The sequence below is a fragment of the Medicago truncatula genome, chromosome 7, assembly GCF_003473485.1.
Source record: "Medicago truncatula cultivar Jemalong A17 chromosome 7, MtrunA17r5.0-ANR, whole genome shotgun sequence".
Classification (NCBI taxonomy): domain Eukaryota; kingdom Viridiplantae; phylum Streptophyta; class Magnoliopsida; order Fabales; family Fabaceae; genus Medicago; species Medicago truncatula.
The window spans coordinates 49336754-49359741 of record NC_053048.1 but is presented as its reverse complement, the minus strand read 5'-3'; the positions used below and the strand labels follow the sequence as shown (position 1 = coordinate 49359741).

The 22988-nt window shown below is 30.3% G+C and overlaps 1 protein-coding gene across 1 annotated transcript; it reads left to right on the top strand.

Annotated features, from left to right (window-relative positions):
* Positions 1 to 12373: 12373 nt before the first annotated feature.
* Positions 12374 to 13810, top strand: LOC11436357 (protein CENTRORADIALIS-like). Its single transcript, XM_003625760.4, has 4 exons — positions 12374 to 12664; positions 12995 to 13056; positions 13151 to 13191; positions 13290 to 13810. The coding sequence occupies exons 1-4, from the start codon at positions 12464 to 12466 to the stop codon at positions 13508 to 13510; spliced, it is 525 nt and encodes a 174-aa protein (XP_003625808.1). The 5' UTR covers positions 12374 to 12463; the 3' UTR covers positions 13511 to 13810.
* The last annotated feature ends 9178 nt before the right edge of the window (positions 13811 to 22988 follow it).

Below are 22988 nucleotides of genomic sequence, written 5' to 3'. Positions count from 1 at the left end.
AACGTCGATTTTGACCGAGTCAACCATATGTGGCATGCCACTTGGGTATTTTTTTTATTTTTTATTTTTTATTTTTTTTAATCCATAAATTCCACATGTATAATTAAAGAAATAAAAAAAATAAAAAATTAAAATTAAGAAGAGAGGGCACGTGAGTGAATGAACATAACACCATTGTTGTTTCTTTTGTCCATAATGCTGGAAAGAATGCATTTTGCAAAACAAATTCTCCCACTTCTTTCTTCCTCTTCCTTCTTTCCTAACCAAAACTTGCAAATTATTAAAATTATCAACATTGAGGAGCAATCCATGAAAAAATGTAGCAGTTCATCATCGGCAACTGTCATAAGAAGCGTAGCTTCTGGAAAACAAACTGAAAACAATAGATTTAAATTCCGGCGCGGTGGTGATGTTTTCCGGTGTGGTGGTCGTCGGAAAAATGTCATCCAAGCATAATTTTTTGTGGGTTTTGTAGGGAATACGAAGGAGAGTACTTTTATTGTGGTAATTTATCGAAAAACGTTTTGTGGTGGTCTAGATCTAACAATGAAGGTGGTGGTTTGAAAACTCAAAATATCTCCAATCCAAAAATAAACTTATGATGAGATAGAGAAGGAAGGGTGAATAAATATTATGTATTTTGTTTGACAAAGGATGGTTGGAAGCACCACGTTGGGTGGCTGGAAAGAGTGGCCGGAAAAAGGGAAGAGGGAGGCGGCAATTAGGAAAGAAGGAAGAGGAAGAAAGAATTGGGAGGAAAAGAAAGAAGAGAGAGCATAGAGACTCTCTCACTCACGTGCCTCTCCATTTTTTTTCTTTTTTGATTTTTTTTAATTCAAAAGATACACGCGTGGCAATTTTAATATTTTTTAATTAAAAATTTACACATGTGGCATGCCACATATGGTTGACTCGGTCAAAATTGGCATTTTGCAAAAGGGGGAAAACATGGGGGGTAGCTTTTGCCATTTTTTTTAATAGGGTGCCAAAATTGCAACTTTTGCAAACTTAGGGGGTAAAAAGTGAGTTTAAGCCTAAAATATTGTGTTAATTTTGATACATATACTTACTTATTGTCATATCAATCCTTATAAATACTTATTTATTTATTTTTATCATTTTCGTCTATATATGAAAAAAGTTATTATGAGTATTGAGCGATTATTTTAGCATTAAAGTCTATTTCGATTAACAAAATACATCATAAGAAACTATTTAAAATTTTGATACATTAAAAGACTATTATGACTACTCTTTATACATTTAGGAACTAAAATAAATATTATCCAAAATATAATGATAGCACTGCGGATGAGTTCGCTGCTCCAATTAAGGTTTGAGCGACCATATTTATTTTCTGTCTAAAGAAGTCAATATAAGAGATTTTAAAATTATACAAAATTATGTTTGTGGTCCTTAAGTTTGACCTTATTTCAAATTGATATTTCAAAAAGAAATTCTTCTTAAACTGATCATTTCTATTACATTTTGTTTATGTTGTTAGCTTTTAAGTTATGTTTATCTTTTATTATTGGCCTAATTTTTGTTATATTTTGTGATTATTTGATTGATAATTTTTATTTCATAATTAGAGATGAACAACAATCAAATGTTCATTTTTCACACGTTATATTAGAGATGAATTACTCATTATTTTGAGTTTATAAGGATTTCAGATTTAGAAGTTTAGATTTAAAGAATAAGAAATAAACGGATAAAAGAAGATGGATACTTTTGTTTAAAAAAAAAATGACATGGTTAGAAGTCTAAAACGAACATTGAAATAATCACACATGAATTTGATGATAGGAAGCAAACAACCATATCGTTTCTAGATAAGCAGAGTGCATATATAGCACTTACTCATGGGTGGCCTTGAGGGTGGGCGAAAGGGGCGGCAGCCCGTGCACCATTATTTTAGAGGCATTAAATTTTTTAATTTTAGTTAGTATTTTTTTTTTTTGGTGGTCGAGATTCGAACCCCGGACCTTGCATGTATTATGCATTGTCCTTATCAACTGAGCTAAATTCACGAGGACATTTTAGTTAATAGTTAGTATTATATAGATATATTTCTTTTTAATTCGGTTTAATTAATTATAGTGAAAATATATTTTTAAAAAACTTTGATTATAAATGAATCTTTTGCAACAAAAAATGTAAGAAAAAAACTATTAAAATGATTAAAAAGACATAATTTTATTATTTCGTCCAAAGCATAAAAAATTTAAGGACCGGCCGCCCTGCACTTACTGTGAGGCAAACTGGTCTATATCTATTTGTTAAAGGGTTAATTAAGTTTTTGGTCCCTATAAATATCTGCAGTTTTGTTTTTAGTCCCTACAAAATTTTCCGTTAGTATTTTTAGTCCCTATTAAATTAAAATTTGTTTAATTATGCTTAAAATTTTAAATTTTTTAACGATTTTTTACATACTTGTTTAAAACATTATAAAAGGTTCCGCCACAATAATTTAGCTCAAAAATTTTATTTTTAGGTCCAAATTTTTCTTAGTTTTATATTAAATTTTTGGCGTTTTAAAAAAAAATTATATTTTATCGATTACATGTTAAATAATTCTAATTTTTTATAAAAGAGATTATTATAATGTTCTTAACATTTTTGTTAAAAATCATTTAAAAATATTAAAGGTTAAGTATAATTAAACAAATTTCAGTTTAACATGGACCACCATATACTTTTAGTCATTGTAAAATTAAAATTTGCTTAATTGTGCTTAAACTTTTAAATTTGTAACATATTTTTCACATACTTACTTAGAATATTATACAAAGTTCCTCCGCAAAAAAGTCACTTAAAATTTTATTATTAGGTCCAATTTTCATTAATATAATCTTGAAAATTTTCCTTTTAGAAAAATTCATATTTAGTTCATTACATGTTAAAAAAAGTAAAAAAAATTTACAAAAAAGTGTCTTAAGATGTTATAAACATGTACGTAAAAAATCTTTCAAAAATTAAGAAGTTTAAGCATAATTAAACAAATTTTAATTTAACAGGGACTAAAAACACTAACAGAAAATTTTGTAGGACTAAAAAGTGTAATTTATTTTTATAGGGACTAAAAACAAAACTGCATATGTTTATAAGGACCAAAAACTTAATTAACCTTAGTTAAATAATCTTGAGCTCACTAATACTGCTGAATCAAAAAAGTAATGTATTAAATAAGATAGGATCTCTAATATGCATTACAAGCTAGGCATGTTGGATATCCACATTCTATCTTGAGGGAGGTGTTACAACTTGTTAGCTGTTAGTTACTAGTATATTAATTCTGTTAGTTAATTAGTTATATTTGACGTTGTGTCTGTCTTTATTTTGTTCATTATTCAATCACAACAAGCTTCTTCTTTTTCTACGATAAATTACAACATGCTTATGCTTAGCTTGTGATACTTTCATATCTTTATTTCCTTTTTTAGTTTTAAGGTAACAGTCTTGATTTTTCATATCATTCATCATATACATATACATATAATATGCATGTAAATGTACTAAGACAGAAGTTCAAAAGAATACATTGGGATTTCTGCCTAGGCCCATTAATTAGTATTCAAGCATATGATTGATCGGTGTATTAATCAAAAGTTCAAACCAATATAATATACAGTTATATAACTTTTACATATTTAACGGAAACGTCGAACTAATTCTACTCTAATCCTCAATAGTTATATAAATCTATTTCTTAACTTTATGGCATGATGTGGGACTTCTTTCCGTTCTATTGGGTCTAGTTGGAACCAAATCAAATCGCCTCCTCCATGTAAACGTGCTCCTGAATGACTTTTATCGGTATGAAACTAGTTGTCCCTTAATATATTGCATTCGATTAAACATATGTTTGGATATATGGCCAAACTTTTAAATTTCAAGTTTCGAGACAAATTTTGTGGTGAAAAAATCAAAGCTACAAAATGTAGTTTATATTAAACCCATATCCTCGTGGTTCCTTTTTGGACTGGATCATCTCAAGTGACTGAGGAGTTTAGTGAAATCATGACCATTGAAAAAATAAAACATAGACAATTAAATGCAAAATTAGAAGAGATAAAGTGTTTAATAGTAAGTATTAGGGTTGACACTGCAGTAAACCGTAGAGATTTTCACTGCGGGGAATGCATTCCCGTTCCTTCCACCGCACAAACAAATATGTAATAAATAGGGACAAACTCGTGAGAAAAATCACAATTCAATATTTATTTTTCCAACTTATGTATAGGCATTTGCTTTGTGCTTCTGACTTAATAATTAGAAGAATCATTTTCTTATCTTACTCCAAATAGCTTGTGAATATAATAAAAAATATATTAGAAAATAGTTTTATGGTTTAGTTTCATTTTGGGCCTAGTCCTTTTCTTTCTTTCTTTTTTCTTTTTTGACTTGGCCTAGTGCTTCTTTTTTTTTTAACAACCTAGTCCCTTCTTTTATTATTTTTGATAAAAAGAAAGACAAAAGAATATTCGCTTGCTATTTTTTTTTTCTTGAATAGCATTTTTTTGTTGAGGCAAGCATTCGCTTGTTAATTGGCATCAATGACTTTTGCTTATGTTAAAACTTAAAACAGAAAAAAGGAACTAAAAAAAGCTAAACATGGGCAGCTTCTAGCATTTTCATCAAAAAGATATTGAAACTTTAGCCAAAAATAAAGAGGAATGTAAGTACATTATCTAAATTTAGACAAATAGATGTCAACTTATACCAAAATCAGCTGATGATTAAGGGTTCGATTAATTCCATCAAATTTTAGAATCACGTCCCACATATTGCACATAAAATAACTTCCAATTCAACTAAAAAATAACACATTTCATGTGTTTCCAAATGTTAAAATTATAAATTATAAATGGAAAAATGCTAACGGATTTTCTCGTAAAAAACAATTACGGGGTTATTTGTTTAACTAATAGATTATTATCTTCTTAATAACGTATAAGTAAAAATAAAAAATATTCATGAATTTTTTAATTTTGAAAAAATAGTAAAAATTAGGCATTAATCCATTTTTGTCCATAAAACTATATATGTTTTCTTGTTATTTTTTTTAAAGAATGTTTTCTTGTTTTACTTCTTAGAAAAAAATATTGATTGCGATCCCTGATTTTCTTACACTTGTTATTTTGCTTTAATTATTGTAATATTTTATCCATGCTTTTGTCGTGATAATAAGTCGAATATCTTTTTTTTAGACTTGTAGCTAGAAATTTACTACTTAAAAGTGAATAAATGAGGTCCGGAGTTTGAACCCCGTCCCGACCCCGACATATTATAAGAAAAATATGTTAGTATTTTTTACGTTAAAAAAATTATTAACAGTTTGGTTACCTCTTAGAAGATAATTTAATAAAATTATTTTTATTTTACATAGACTGATAGTTCAATATGATGACAAAATATTTAAGAACAAAAATAAAATAGTGTGCTACGGGGATTATCAAGGACTGAGGAGTATAGAATTCAATTCTTGTCGCTCAAATTCTCCATTCTCCTAAGTCCTAACATAGTTAATGGCCCTTGGCCTACCTCTAACTGGTTCTCAGATGGTGTGGTGAAAGTGGTCGAGATGGGTAATTGAGTTTATTTTGGTTAGATGTTTGGGTAAGAAATTTAGGTTTTGGGGAAGAGGTGGATTTGAATGCTCTCTTGGAGGAGACCTCTTTTGGGATCAACTTTTGTTGGAAAAATTGATGAAGCTTGGTGGTGTAACCTTGACTCCTGAGGGAGAAAGGTGGTCTTGGGTGAACGACTCTTCCAATCATTCATATGTTCGTTATACCTATGAACTTTTGATAGATAGGAATCTTTGGGTGTGTTTGATTTGTTCAAAAATTAAGGATATGACATGGTAACTCAATCTGTAGAGAGTTTGAGTTATAAAATAGTTTTAGAGATAGGATAAATTGGAGGCAAATGACAGGACAAAAACATAAATTCTAGTTCTTCACCAAACCACATCACAACTTTTTGTCTCACATACAAATTGTCTTAAATATCAAAATAACATTTTATCCACCAAAAATTATTCACATTCATACAAATCAAATTTGTCTTGTGTTATTCTACTTAATTTGTGCTTTGCTGTTCTGTCCAATATTTACTTTCATTTTCTCTAATAAATAGGTGAACGATGAGCAAGATGGATTAAATTAAATTTTTTCCTATTGGAAGTGATTTTTAGCTAAATCTGAGCGGTCTTCGTTTACTTTGTACAAGATGATAACTAATTCGTTGAGGTAATTGTGAGGATTCTTTCTTTCTCTCTTGAACCCGATTTTCGGTGCCTGTTGTATTTTGATTTTGTTTTCATTTGCACCGTTTTATTGTAATTTTCTCTATTTCTACCCTTTACCTTGTACTATTAGATTAGAGTACCATTTTGCTCGGTTTGCATATATTTCATATGCATGCACACACGCAACTCCCTTTCTCAACAAAAGAATACAAAAGGAACATAAAAGCATACTCCTTCCATAACTCATAGTAACTGTTGTAGTATGACTTAAAATTTGATGAATGAAGAATATTGTTGCTAAAAATATAAAAGATTTGTTTTAAATATATTTTGTGCTGAAAATATATTTATGGACAATAAGTATATTTTTGTACCGTATGAAGAACGATTTGATGCAAATATATTTTGAAAGGGAATATTATATTTTTGATGCAAATATTCTTTCATTGAAGGAGAAAGAAAAAAAAAAACGTATCTTTAGTGTGGTATTCGTTCCAAATTTATGAGTTATACTTTTACTATAAATATAGACTTTGTATCAGACTAAACTTTGAGATAGAGGGGGCTGAAACAAGGGTTTAGAATGACAACAACAAAACTAAGGTTTGTATAGAGTTTGTCTCTTAGGAACAAACACTAGGGTTTGAGGGTTGATTCACCTTGGGAAACACTATTAGGATTGAGTCTCTTGGTTACACGGGAAGAGATTGAGACTTTGGGTAGAATTAGGCGGGAGACTTATTCTTGTAACCCATTGATATCTCTTTTGTAAAGTTACTCATTATATAGTGAAACGGAGGGCTATTCTCTCCCCCAGATTAGGTCAATTTGGACCGAACTGGGTCAACAAATTCTTTTGTGTTCTCTCTTTCTCTCTCGCTGTTTTCTACTTTTGGCTTGTGTTTATAATTGTTCCATACACTTTGTTTTGGTTGCTTGATTATCCATTGCTCCACACATCAAGTTTATTATTGGCGTGATTTCTCATCGAATTCGCAACAGTAACATTTTATTTTATGCAAAGGAATGAGGAGCAGAATGGTTTATAGTAAAAGGAGAGCTCCACCTTCTTGTTTTGTTACCAATCTTGGAACTTGGTTTGAATCTTAGTTTTATTCTGAAATGACATAAGTATGTATTTAGTCTTGAACATTTGTGGTGGGGTGGAATTCCTTTAATTTATGCGCCCTGTTCCTCAAGATATTCTTCCAACAAAATTAAAATAAAGACACTATGAAGGAAAGAAAGAAGAATCACACCACATAAACAAGGAATTGAATTTTGAGTTTATGCAATTAAGGAAGGTTCTCCACGCAAGTCATTCAACAAAAATGTCTCCATGTCCATGGTACTAAACATTTTTCCTTATATGCTAAAGAACATTGTAAATGTGGTACGTTCAAGAAACAAAAGCATTTCCTGGAATTTTTACCTTTTATAATATACTTTTTTTAGTAGTATAGTTTAATATTGTTACCAAAAAAGAAAATTAGCACTATAGTTTAAAACGCCAGAGGCTGACAACTTGCAAAGGATGGAGCCCACACAAAGCTTTATCTGACCTGTTTGAGTGAGCTGAGAAGAAAAATGGCTTTTATTGGTCGACACATTCATTTGATCAGGTTTACAGCCAATCAAGAACTGATTCCAAGTGACCCGTCATGGGCATCAATTCAGTGTTAATTGGCACAGTAACAATTAAATGTAACACATGCGGTATATAATTTGATATTCTTTAGGTGGAAATGATCTTAAAAAAACTTCGAAAATAAATCAGATTAAATATGCTATTAATTATATCTTTTTTTTCCTTGTTAATCCATCGATTTTTAGAGAAAGGGTCTTGGCTCTTGGTAATCTGGAGTTTAGAGATAGACTAATCAAAAATTATTTCATTTAGATTTTTTTGAATAATTTTTATTTGGTGAATCTTATTATCCATTTTTGTTCAATTGTTTGTTTGGTGTAACTAATTATCATCAACCAAGCACAATTAATCAATCACATTCAAAATGTTTAGTGGATATAATAATGATTTAGACACGGTACCTTGTTATACTCAGTCACCATTCATTAAATCTAGTTATATATAAGTATTTAAAATATGTTAACCATCAAATTATTGCCAAAATTTGATGTCAAATTATGTATCAAAATGGCTAATTAGCAATTTGGCCGTATGGATACTTAGCTGTGTTTGGTAACACAAAAAAACCAGCTTATAGCTTGTTGGACTAGTTTATAAGCTTGCTTTGATAAAATGAGATGCGTTTGGTAAAAAGTTTTTCTCACTAACTTATAGCGTTTTTTAAGAAGCTAATTCAAGGACCCACTATCTTCTTAAACTAACCACGTTAACCATGTATGGCTTTTTAAATTTTCTTATCCACTTTTTTGTTTTTTTTTACTTTGCTCATAATTCATATAATATATAATTTTATATAAAATTTATAATAAATAGTGAAGCAAGTTTAGTTAAATAAAATTCATAAAAATAAAATAAAAATTGTTAAATAAAATTTTTTGATTGAATTCATAAATACATTTATTATTTTGGAGATGAAAATAATTTAAAATATATTTAAATATTTAAAAATAAATGTGTTAAGTAATAAAAATTATATATATGATATTAAACAAGCATGTCCTTTTATGTCATTTTATATTTATAATCACTTCAACAGCTAATTTTACCAAACACTTTTAATTTTAATCAGCTAAAGCTGTGTTTGGTAACACAAAAAAGCTAGCTTATAGCTTGTTGGATTAGCTTATAAGCTCGTTAGATGAAAACGTGGCGTGTTTGGTAACAAGCTTTTTTCATGAGCTTATAGCGTTTTTTGAAAAGCTATTTCAAGTAGCTTTTTAGCTTATAGCTGGTAGTTTTTTATATTTTCTTCCAACTTTAACCCTATTAATTTAAATTAATTATTTTTTTAATTAAACAACTATTCATGTTCATCTTTATAACCGCCCCATTTTTTCCCTTAAAAAAAATGTCACGTTGTTTTTTTTAGGAGTACTTTATATATATATTTTTTTTAAGGAAATGCTTTATATTTTGCTATAAGTAACCTGCCGTACACCACACAAAAAATAACTAGTCTATTTTTTTTTAAAGGAAAAAATAACTAATCTTTTGTACGTTGTAAAATTTTATATATTCTAGCTCACATTTTGTTTCCACCTTTCTCTTATTTTTGGGATTCATAAAGTAGAGATCAAAATTGTTGGTGATTTTTTTTTTAGGATTAAAGGTCGAAGAATTTTTTTATGGAGACTAAGACCAAAAGTTTGAATATTTATAAGGACCAAAAACAGATTTAACTATAATTAATAATATTAAAAAATAAATACATTACAAAAAATTGTGTGTGTCTATATGTATATTAAAAAAAAAAACATGTCCTTTTATGTCATTATATATTTATTAGCCACTTCAACAACTAATTTTACCAAACACATTATTTTTAATAAGCAAGCTTTTCAGCTATCAGCCATCAGCTATAAGCTAGCTTTTCAGCTATCAGCTAGCTTATAGCTTTTTTTTACCAAACACACTGTGTTTGGTAACAACAAAAAGCTAGCTTATAGCTAGTTGAATTAGCTTATAAGCTTGTTGGATTAGCTTATAAGCTCGTTAGATGAAAATGTGACGAGTTTGGTAATAAGCTTTTTTTATGAGCTTATAGCGTTTTTTGAAAAGCTATTTCAAGTAGCTTTTTAGCTTATAGCTGGTAGCTTTTTATATTTTCTTCCAACTTTAACCCTATTAATTTAAATTAATTATTTTTTTAATTAAACAAGTACCCATGTTCATCTTTATAACCGTCCCATTTTTTCTCTTAAATAAAATGTCGTTTTTTTAAGGAGCACTTTATATATATATATATATATATATATATATATATATATATATATATATATATATATATATATTATTTTTTATGGAAATGCTTTATATTTTGTTATAACTAACCTGCCGTACACCACAAAAAAAATAATTAGCCTATTTTTTTTTAAAGGAAAAAATAACTAGTCTATTGTACGTTCTAAAATTTTATATATTCTACCTCACATTTTGTTTCCACCTTTCTCTTATTTTTGGGACTCATAAAGCAGAGATCAAAATTGTCAGTGAATTTTTTTTTAGGATTAAAGGTCGAAGAATTTTTTTATGGAGACTAAAACCAAAAGTTTGAATATTTATAGGGACAAAAAACATATTTAACTATAATTAAAAATATTAAAAAATAAATACATTAAAAAATGTGTGTGTCTATATGTATATTAAAAAAAAAAAAACATGTCCTTTTATGTCATTTTATACTTATCAACCACTTCAACAGCTAATTTTACCAAACACATTATTTTTAATAAGCAAGCTTTTCAGCTATAAGCTATCAGCTACCAGCTATCAGCTAGCTTATGGCTTCTTTTTACCAAACAGAGCCTATGTGTTTAGCAATGAGTTTTTCTATATTTTCTTTGTTCCTTTTCTTATTACCTTGCTCTAAATTCATATAATATAATTATAATTTTACATAAAATATACAATAAGTAGTGAAGAAAATGTTTAGTAAAAAAAAATGTTAATTGAATTCATAAAACACATTTATAGTTTTGAAGATGAAAGTAATTTGAATATTTAAAAAGAAATAAGTTAAGTAAAAAAAATTATGTATATAATTTAAAAAAAAAAAATAAACATGTCTTTTTTTGTCATTTTATATGTATCAGTCATTTCAACAGTTAATTTTATCAAACACATTATTTTTAATAAGCAAGCTTTTCAGCTATAAGCTATCAGTCATCAGCTATAAGCTAGCTTTTCAGTTATCAGCCAGTTTATAGCTTCTTTTTACCAAACAGAGCCTTAATCAGGTTTGAATTTGGGTCATCGTATTTCTGCTCTATGCATTTTTATTTTATTATGTGTTGACCACTAAAACAATAGAAAAGAGAAAGAGAGAGGGACAAAAATTGATTCACTAATTTCCTAATTGATGTTGGATAAAAATACCTGTTCGAAAAGGTTAATCTCTTAAGAGTTTTACATTGGATGAGAGATGACATGAACGTATGTTTATAAAAGGGAGTGAACTCAACTTACAAGCCAGTTTTGTAAGGTTAAGTTAGACCCCACCTAAATTATAAGATGATATTAAAGTTTATCAAAAATCATTTGGGTCATATGCTATCAGGTTTCTACTATCAGTCCACTTGAATCATGCTCCATATATATAGTTTTGGGCGTGAGAGGGTATGTCAAGAGTTTCACGTTAAATAAGAGATGACAAACATATATTTATAAATATAGATAATTCTTCCTTTACAGACTAATTTTGTAAGGTTGAGATACATACACCCGACTAAAATAGTTAGATAATCTCTCTTAAGTTAATCATGTGTTTTACTTCATGAATAGTCTCCACAATGTGCATATACCTTATTAGAAGGGAAAAAAACATATGATATCTGGTCAATTGTTATTTTTTAAAGAAAATAATCAATACTAATCAATTCATGGAGTTTTTATCCGTTTGTTAGAATTTAAACAAAAAATCTATATCTACTTATATATATATATATATATATATATAAACTTGTTTCAAATTATAATATTTTTTAGTATAAATTCTCTTAAAATCTCATTTTCGTACATGACTTACAAACATATAATTTATGACAAACAAAAACCCAAAATAACTTATGTTTTTCTTATTGTAAAAAAACTCATATTATTCTAAAGTTTTTTTAAGAATAATCAATAAAATATTAAAAAGTTTTAGATTATGCCAATTTGCTAGGAATTATTCCCCATTGTGTACGTGTAGGGGAGAGACAAAGAGAGTAAAAGGGGTTTGTTTGATTTGTCATCTAATGTAACATGACTAACATGAAACATTCCTGAGGGACTAGCTAGTTGAAATGAACAGAACCAAACCAATATCAAGAGTGGTGGGAGCACCTGAACCTGTATTTTTACACCCTATAGAATCCCTCTTTTCTATAGATCTAATTAAATTATATCTTGCATGTAACATATTTAAAATGGGAAAAATAACACTTAACCTTGAAAGATACTTTTAAGACAATATAAATAAGAAGCTCAACATAACTCCTTTCCTCAACAAGAAGAATTATCTGAGTTGTACTCTTAAGTTTCCACTCAAATTTCTTTTCTCTTTTTCACTCTTTTGTGAAATGGCAAGAATGTCTCAAGAACCACTCATTGTTGGAAGAGTGATAGGAGAAGTTCTTGATTCCTTTACCACAAGCATGAAAATGACTGTGAGTTACAACAAGAAGCAAGTCTTCAATGGCCATGAGTTTTTCCCTTCCACTATCAACACCAAACCCAAAGTTGAGATTGATGGTGGTGACATGAGGTCCTTCTATACACTGGTATACATATATTTTTTGTTGTTTTCTATTATCAGACATACTCACACAAACACGCTATGTGTCTGTCCTTGTAGGAATAGCCAAGTAGTTTAAGCTGGAACATCGAAGTATTTATATGCAGGGTTCAGAGTTCAATATTCTTCGCTAAACATATTTCACCTTGTTAGATATAGTCAGAGATTTGTTTAATTAGTTTCATATTGTTTAATCTCTCACAACATCAAACATCCATCTCTCTAACAAACTAACAACTATCATTTGTGCTTTATTGGAATGGTATTGACAAAACCTAAATGACTGAGCTAATATATACATATTTGGTTGGTGTAGGTGATGACAGACCCTGATGTTCCTGGCCCTAGTGATCCTTATCTAAGAGAACACTTGCACTGGTAAATATAATATATAATGAGATATAGTACCATATATCTAGAAATTAACCAGTTATTTTGTTTGATTAAATTCTGTTGTATTTATTTAATACAGGATTGTGACAGATATTCCTGGAACAACAGATGCTACATTTGGTAGGTATTTTAATGGTTGAAAAATGCCTATATATATATATATATATATATATGATGAGAGAGAATATAATGACATATTGAAATTGTATCACACACAGGGAAAGAAGTAGTGAGCTATGAGATACCAAAGCCAAATATAGGTATACACAGGTTTGTGTTTGTTCTATTCAAACAAAAGAATAGAGAATCAGTGACAGCATCACCATCTTCAAGGGATTACTTCAACACTCGCAATTTTGCTTCACAGAATGATCTTGGTCTCCCTGTTGCTGCTGTTTACTTCAATGCTCAGAGAGAAACCGCTGCAAGAAGACGCTAGCTACATAGCCATAGCACCTATAGCTTGAAGCCATGGAACTATAATTAATTATTAAATAAAGGCTAAATATTAATTATATTATTATACTATATAGTATATGGTATAACCTAGTTTGCTCTAATCTTATTGGATGAAAGAGAGTTTCTTTAGTTCTAGAAACTCTGTGTTTTCACGTACGTGTGTCGCAGAAAGGGAATCATTTTCTGTTTTGCTAGCTTGCTATACTGTCCATTGGATAAATATTATTGTACTGTTTTCTTCGTTATGTGTCGTATTTGTATCAAAGTAGTAATCTTTTTATCTTGTCTTATTATACATATCAAGAAATAAAACTTGTTTTTACTTTAATTAGTTAGGGTTTCGTTTACATTTTTATGTTTTCTGTCATGCCTCTTAATCCAAATAAAAAATATATAATTGGTGTGATTACTATATTAGAAGTGTTAAGTACTTCTTTCAGAAAAAGTGTTAAGTACTGTCATAATATAATGGAGTTCAAGCTTTTCATTATGGATTTGATTCAAGTAGGAGAACCGAACTGTACGTGAGTAACAATGTGAAAGTAAGATTGAAAGTTAACCATAAGAAATTGAAAACAGTGGGATATAAAATTAGTCATCTTATATTAATCTAAGTGTTAAAATCACAATTATATGCCAATTTCCTGAGAGGTCCCTTGGTTGAAAGATAATTACTTCAAACTCGTGAAACTTGATTCGAGACTTGGCAATGTGAAGAAGCTTTGATTAAATATGTCAAAAAAAAAAATCACATTTATACATGCATGCTCTTTAGGTGCAAACACTAATCATGTGTTTAACTCAAATTGTTAATGAACTTGAGTGATTAACAAATTGGGTATTTGAGTTTGATTCATGGTCAAAACAATCTTTCACAAATCTCTTCTTACCTTCTAGTAAGTAGAATTCTGAATTTTCATTGTCTCTTTCACCTAAAATTAGGAGGATTAAGAAAAAACAAGCAGTTCTTTGTGTTCCACTAGGTCATAGATCCATTTTTTTAGGCATCAAAATTTTGTTTTAGTTTCATTTTGTAGAAAATCTGAGAAAAATATTATAGATCATTTTTATGGATTTGTCTAAAATATTATAGATCTCTAAAAAACGGTTTAAAGGTAGACCCTCACCAAATGACTGATTTTATATAAACTAAAAGTCATTTTAACAATTGTATCAAATTCAAGCTTTATGATCTTGAATTTTTAAAATAAACATTTTATTGGTTTTCTTATGCAATCATAATAACTTGTCCAACTTTTTTTCTTCGGTGGACATAATTTGTCCAATTCTTTTTGACACTTAGAGTTTTTCGATGCTAATATGGTGTGAAGCTGGTACATTAACTTTAATTACCATTTAAGTTTTGAATTTTTTATTTACAATAATTTTAAATTTTGAGTTGTTCATAGCGTATTCATACAAAACAAAATTATTGGATGAGATGTGTATACAAAACATTTTTATGTTTTATATCTTTTAAACGCAAGACTTGGATTTTTCTTCTTATTTTGAAAAAATCAAACTTATAAACTTATCCAACAAAAACATCCTTTTGAAATAAATCTGCAGATTGGACCGTTCACAAAAAAAAATGTCAAATATCGATTCTGTTTGAAATGTGAACCACTCCTGAATAGAAACGTGGCATTTTAAAGCGTACTTGCACTTTCTCATATTCAAATACAAGTACAAACTTTTCTTGAATGTGATAAATAAGTTTTCATTTTCACAAGTCACACTGCTTGAAGTTTTTATCATAGAAGTACTATGAGTTTATGATCATCATAGACTCTTCGCAGTTGAACCAGATTTAGGAGATACTACGTAAAGGTATCCTACCTCCGGTAAAGGAATAAGATGCTCTTAAAAAAAAGTTATGACCAGGAAATAAATTCTTATTAATATTTTCTATACATTTTAAATTATTTTTTATTTTATTTTTCGATTTGGAATTTAAATTTACTCCACACTGTTGCAAATAAACTTATTTATTAGATATATGAAATAAAAAAATATCAATGACTGTCAATTTTGTGAAGTTGATCATTTATTCTCTCTTTTTTTTTTATTGGATGATTACTAATTCTCTTAAGATAAAAAACGGTTATCAAATATATTTATTTTAAAAAAATCATAAACTAAAAATTAAATACTCGATTAATTATTTGTTATGACATAAATTTTCAGAGTATGAAATAAATTATTTGAAATTATTTTTTATTTTATATAGAATAGAGTATATACTATATACAAATCAAAAAATTGAACTCAAATGGTTAATGATTTTCAACAAAAGATGAATTGGTTAGAAGAACCTAAGTTCAACTCCTAGGTGGAAGAACTTTTGATCGAGTTAACACAATATATATATATATATATATATATATATATATATATATATATATATATATATATATATATTCAATGATTTGAATGTTAAATATTGTTTATATGGTCCAAAAACTTACCTCGATTGATAAAAATGTTAAAATTGATAGGTTGGACGTTGTATCGGGGTTTGAACCCCACCTCATATGCTTGTTTGTGTGAGCTTTCAATGATTATTGTCATATTATTGTCATTTTTTCGTCTATCTATTCTACCGGAAAAAATATTGTTTATCAATGGAGGTTCAGTCAAACAAAAGGGGTTGTAGGAGAAAGAAAGCCTTGCATTGCTCATGGAACTAATGTTGCCGATAAACTTATCTATGGAGGAAGATGAGTGGATTTATGAAATCAACGACAATGGTATTTTTACGGTTAATGCAATTTATGTTTATCTCTCAAATACAATCTCCTCTTCTCTATCTTCTTATTTGGAACCTGGAAAAGGATTATTATTGAAAAAACTTCGGGAAAGCCTTGCACCAATTAAGGTGATTATTTTATCTTGACAAATGCTCTTAAGTCGCCTTCCTACTAGTTTGAATCTCAACAAGAGATGAGTGGTAGTTGAAGATGGTCAATCTTGTTGTGTAGAGGGGCCAATTTCAAGAAGCCTCTAAATTTAGGCCTCAGTCTACATAATATAGGAAGTTTTACTTTTTCCACCTGCTGCTTTCTCGCGCGATCCAGATCAGATTGTTAGTGATATCCGGAAAACAAAATTCAGACAAGATGTTATGTGCTTTTTTATGTCTTTTTTTTATGTCAAGAGTCTTTGTTGACCGTTATATGAACCACACACAAGCTGCAATGCAATTGCAGGGTTCATATGAACGGTCAACAATGACCATGAAACCACCGACACCTCTAAAAAACTAAAAACATTCGAAGAAAATGGAAGAAAAGAGGTGAAGTGAAGAATGAAGATATTTGTTGAAGATGGAAGCCTATTTATAACCTAAAACAAGTCATAGGTTATTAATACAAACGTGTTAGTGATCGTAACCGTCTAAACCTACATTAATGCTCTCTTTCAAAAGAATCCAATGCTGAAGTTTTGATGTGGGGTTTTTGAGGTGCGGCTGTGCTGCTATTATTGTTGGTCTAATATATGCACATGCTTTGAATTGCGAGGGTTTGGTTTTGAATTGCAGTAGTATCGTGAGAAGGTCTGAAATCCGGAGGAAAGTTGGTGACATATGGAACCTCCAGTCGATTACGATAATAAAATTGAATGACAATTAAATGTGAAGCGTGTAAATGCTAGAGATAATTTCTTTATGGGAGACTTGAATCATTGGATTAGATTTAATATGAAGGTGGATTGAAAAATGTAGGTCGAGTGGAAGGACATTTGGGCAATGACTTGTCACTGCTTGTGGCTTTTGGAGAAATAAAAAAAATCACGACTCTATGTAATAATAATAATAATTAAAAAAGTTGAATAGTTATTGTAGGACGAAAACATAAATAAACAAATGATTTTTAGCAAAAATGTTAATATTTAATGCACGTAATAATATCAATTTTCACATGAGCCATATGCAAATCTAGTTTTCATTTTTTGTCACACAACATTCAGTCCAAAGAAAAATAATACAAGTAAACAACTTTTCATGCCATCCTTTGATTATTATAATTATTTTTTTTACGGAATGCCACCCTTTGATCTTGTTTCTCCACTATTCAACAATTATAAATCATTAACTATATGTTTGGTTTTGCAGCAAGCTTACTACGTCTATGTAGATTTTTGCAGCAAGCCATCGCTTTTACGAAGAAGCTTTGTTTTGTATCTTATAGGAAATCATAGCAAAACAAAACTGGATGTGCGTTTCCAAACGCCAAACTAAACACACCCCAAGCCAATGGGAAAGCTGCTAAGCTCAAACTTGGGACGTAAACAACCAACAAACTTGGGAATAAGCTAGCCTACAAATTTGTCATAACCCAACAACAAACCCATTCACATTCAAGGGGAGTGCGCTAAATGATGAGCAAGTTTAAAGTTTATACACGCTGTGTTAGCTCAAGAGTTGTTTTCACGGTTTAGGGTTTCTTCCCTAGAGCCGCCGCTTCCACTAGGTTGCTAGTTTTTTTTTTGTGTAATAAACACTGTTTTTTCTACCATTCATTCTCGTCTCTCTCTCCACTCTTTGACGCTTTCTCTCATGTGAAGCATACCGTTGTTGTGTTCTCTGTTTGCTGCGATTCTTTCGGTTAACGGTGGTGGTGGTGAGCCACCACCCATACAACCACTTGCGTTGTACCGTCCGCCACCGAAACCCCCACCACCCCTCCATCTGGATTCGGCCCTTTGAAAGCCAGATCCACCAGATCTGCCTTTATTTCTCTGTGTGGTCTCCATTTTAAGTGTTAATATAGATCTATCTTAATCTTAGTTGTTTTTCGTCCTATGTTTGTAAGTTGTTTTCGGATCTGATGTTTTTTAAACAGGGTCACCGTTTGCCGTTTCTTTTGAGCTGGATCTACTGCCTAACATCTACTATGCAGGTCGCTCACTTTTGGGTTTGAGACATCGGCCTTCAAGCTTTTGCGGTACCAGAAGATGCTATAACTCCAAAACATCTTCCATTTGTGTTTGTTTCTTTTTTATCAGCTATACTGGTGTATATGTTGTTCTTGTTTATTAGGAGTTTATCTTGAAACTGTGTTGTATTATGAAGGGTTCATGATGCCCTTTGATGTACGTGGGTATTTTTTTCTTAGCTAAGCTATGTTACCATGATTTGTTAGATGCATAAGTCAGGAGCAAGTCTATTGTTTAATGATGTATTTGTTGGATTTTGCAGTGATGCTGTACTTGACCCCAATAGTGAGCACTTTTCTATACACAGTGTAATCACTAGCTATTTAGCTATCAATGAATGAAATATCTACTTGTTTGACCAAAAAAAAAAAAGAGTGGAATAGTAAAGCTTAAACTCTATTTAACAGGCCAAGATTTTCAGCACATTAAGTTTTTAACACAAGTGGAGCAGCCAGCGAAAATGAAATCCCTTCATTTATCAAACACTTGCGAAATTACTAAACAAACAAGTGGAATATTTGACCGCATATATCAACACCCAACTACTTTCAGTTTTCACCCCAAGTCACGCCCACATGATGAAAAATAAGTTCCGAGGGTAAAGGGAAAGTTGCAGCAAAGGAGATTAGAGTCGGACAACAAATCCATTCCACCAAATTTTCATGGATAACCATACAACTGAAAAATCCCTATAGACTAACTGACAAATCCATTCAGCCAAATTATCATGGATAGCCAAATTTTGTCCTTTATATTTAGTTGTTGGTTCTAACCAGTCAATTAGAAGAACTTAAAGAATTTATTACGCACAAATGAAATCCAAAAACAGCAATAACATTAACTGAAGAAATGTGAAAACAGAAATGCAATTATGCAGTATTTGCATTAAACAAGAAACTACGAGGAAGCCTAAACGCATGCAGGTATGCAGAAACTGACACAAACCAAAAGCACCAAAACTAGAATCACTAATACATCAGAAGCAAATTTGCGCAGCAATTGCAGATTATGCAGAAACACGGAACCAGAAAAATATGCAGCAGCAGCGCAATTGACAGAAACTCATAAAACTAAAAGGCATGATAGGTGCAGAAACAAAGCAATGAAAAACAGAATGCACTGTAGCAGCAGGAAATAACAAGGATCACAGAAATCAAATTGCAGCAGCAAGAATAAAATGCAAAATTAAATGCAACATTAATTAAGAGAAGGAAATGAACCCACATGAATTCGGTTACAGATAACTCTTGCCCCTTTTATGTCCAGGATGAACAACAAAGAACTCAAGCTTTCTACGCTCTATTTTCTCTCGAACCCTTGATCCCTCACTCGAAGATTTTCTCTTGAACCCTTGACCCCTCACTCGAAGATTTTCTCTGAAACCTTTGATCCCTCACTCGAAGATTTTTTCTCAATTGTCATTCAAGAAGAAAAAGAAAGAAAACAGTCTTCCTTCTTCTGATCTCTTGATGTTATTCCCTTTTTTCCAATTTATAATCCAAGTTGTTTTAACTAAGTCAATGAAAAGACAAACAAATTATATTCCCCTTTTTATGTCATTAGCCCAAGAGACTAAAGAAAGACAAACATAAAAAAGGTCCGCAATAGAACAAATGGAACAGGCCCAAAAAAGTTATGACTATCTCTCCATCAGGACAATGTATCTTGTTTTTCAAGAATAGCTGAAGACCCAATCCAATAATATTTCCCATACTTGATAAGGTTTTCATTTTAATAAAAAAAGCACTGGTAAGAAAACACTGGCACCCTTTTTACACCAGTGACAATTATTAAGTGTATGACCTCCTAATAAATACTCAAATGACAAACCCCTTCCGACCAGAATGACAAAAATTACAGCCCCATGGTTAGTGCCTAGTTGACTACTTAATATTGTATAATATCATTATAGTTTAGCTATTATTTAAAGAGTCGGGGTCAGTTGACACCACATGTCAAACTTTAGTTTGACATCAAATCTCAGCTGTTTAATTTTTTAATCCAAAGGAAAATAATAGTTTTATAAATTAACCCACACGAGTCTCTATTTCGTAAGTGTAGTCAATCAAACTTGAAAGTGTGCCATATCCACTCATCAGATATCTATATGCAATCAATCAAACTTCATTCACATTGATTAATTTCTCAAATGAATTGCAACCTAATTAGACAATTCATGTAAAATTTATGAAATCAATTACACGTAGAGGAAGTTATTTTGAATGAGTGTTTCTCGATTGATGGAATTTAAGGTTTGGGAATGAGTTGCACAAACTTTGCTGATTTAATAATTGAAATACTCCCAGCAATTTCATATCTGAAAACATATATTTAAAATCAGTTGGGTGGTTTTGGTAAAATAGAAAACCTTCCAAATAAAATTGAACTCGTAGTGGAGATCATTATGAACATAGATGCTTTAATTTGTTCTGTTTCAAACTTTGTAAAGTTAACAAATATCGGGCCAAAAAGAAAAAGCTTGTTGTTAAGAGAGTTGAGAGAGAAAGGCTCGCCTTTACTTAAATTAACAAATAATCACGGGCCTTTAGATTTAAAAAGTAGACAGCTGAGATTTGGTATCAAACTAAAGTTTCATACCTGGTGTCAACGGATCCTAATTGTTATTTAAATTATTAATATATAACTCAATGACTTGATTTCCTTCTCTACTAATTATTATTTTATTATTTGCTACAAGATTGTTATGCGACAGTTAACAAACAACAGAAGCAGCATTAGTACAGTACTATTTAATATTTTATCATATAACAACATTTCATCCCAATTCATTGATCTCAGCAAATGTTATTTGACCATGTGAAAAAAGTAAATGTTATTTGCTTGTATGATGTTATTACTAACAATAAAACGTGTCAATGTTGTATAAAAATATAATTATAAAATACCTCGATCATAAAGAATGTAAAAAATGGCATCCGTAATTCCTAGAGTTTATAGGCAGCAGGACTTCTAGCACTAGCTCTTAATTAGATATGGTATTACTATTGATTATTAAATAAGCAATTCAAAACTATCTGGCTGGCAAAGAATTTCCTTTGTTGTCAAATCAAATTTGTTATAATCTTGTCAATCTTAGTTTATCACTTTATCTATATCATATTCATAGTTAGCATTGGGGTGCTAAGTAAGGAGAATAGACAACACCTAAAGTCCCAACATTGACACCCGCAAAAGATTAAGAAAGCTGAATGAACTACTGTACTAGAAGTTTTGGCATGAATTAGAAGTTGAAAATTTGGATGAATTTCACAGAGAACAAGGGCATACACAGGGGGAAAGGGATGTACGAGCAATATCATGAATGAAACAAAATTCTCCTATGTATGACATAGTAGTCTTGAAAATGCCAGGCAAATTTTTCCACAGATATAAAAGGAAACAGGATGCATGATTACCAGTGCCAAAATGTAAATATTTCCACCTAACTTTCAGATGGATTGTTTGTCATGATATCCCATAAAAAAAATATAAAAAAAAAATTAAAAGAAAGCATAATTTCAAACCATAGAATATCTAAAACTCTAGAAAAGTCGATCAATATATCTAATGAGTATATTACAGTTTGATGACTAAATGACAATTGAAACTGCAAAAATCATCTTCCTAAGAAATTTAATTCTTTGAGTATGCTCTAATAATCATTCAATTTATACACATTTTTATATTGGTATCATTTGTCCTTGGCAATTTAGATTCAAACCACAGAACCCGTATTCTAGATCAGATCTACACTTCTAAATAAACCAGAAAGGGTTAAAATTACCATCTGTGCTTGAACCGGTCAAGTTTCAAAGATAAAAATACACTAATCAATTTTTCTCTGATTACAATTTACAATCCAATCCAATAAGGATAAAATTTAGTCAGTAGGCTTCACCATGCTGACAACTGAACTTCTAAAGGTCAGTTTGCATGTTGGAAGATTTTTTACAGTGAAATTAGTTGAGAATCTTGAGACTACAACTCTCAAGAGCAACATGCACAAACTTTAAGGTCTTTTAAAACTAAAAGACAGCAGTCTAGCTTTTCAAGATATATACGCATTTGGTGTGGATGTTTTAACATAAGTAAATACATTTTGTACAAATCGGTCCATCAAAATGATACATAGTCACCCATGTTAAACAAATTACATACCCGAGGTGCAATGTTGCAACTCAAGTATGCAAAATAGTTTAGTATGCAGCTGCTTAGTTGAAATCTCCTTGCTCAAGCTGCATTGCTAAGAATTTATTTCGAGTTTAACTATGATAAATTTAAGTACCAAAATCATTAAACTGAGCATGATTTGGTCAAATACATAATCCAATTTGACATGTGTTTCTGGCAACCCTACATACAAACACCCTAACCGGATTGGGCTTTGCGTAAAGTACTAGTCTGAGGGGGCATCTACTGAGAACCTAAAGCAACATAACTTAACTATATATGCTTCCAGACACAGACATAAACAATCACATATAAATTGTAGCCTAGGAATTACATTTTAAACGAAAACA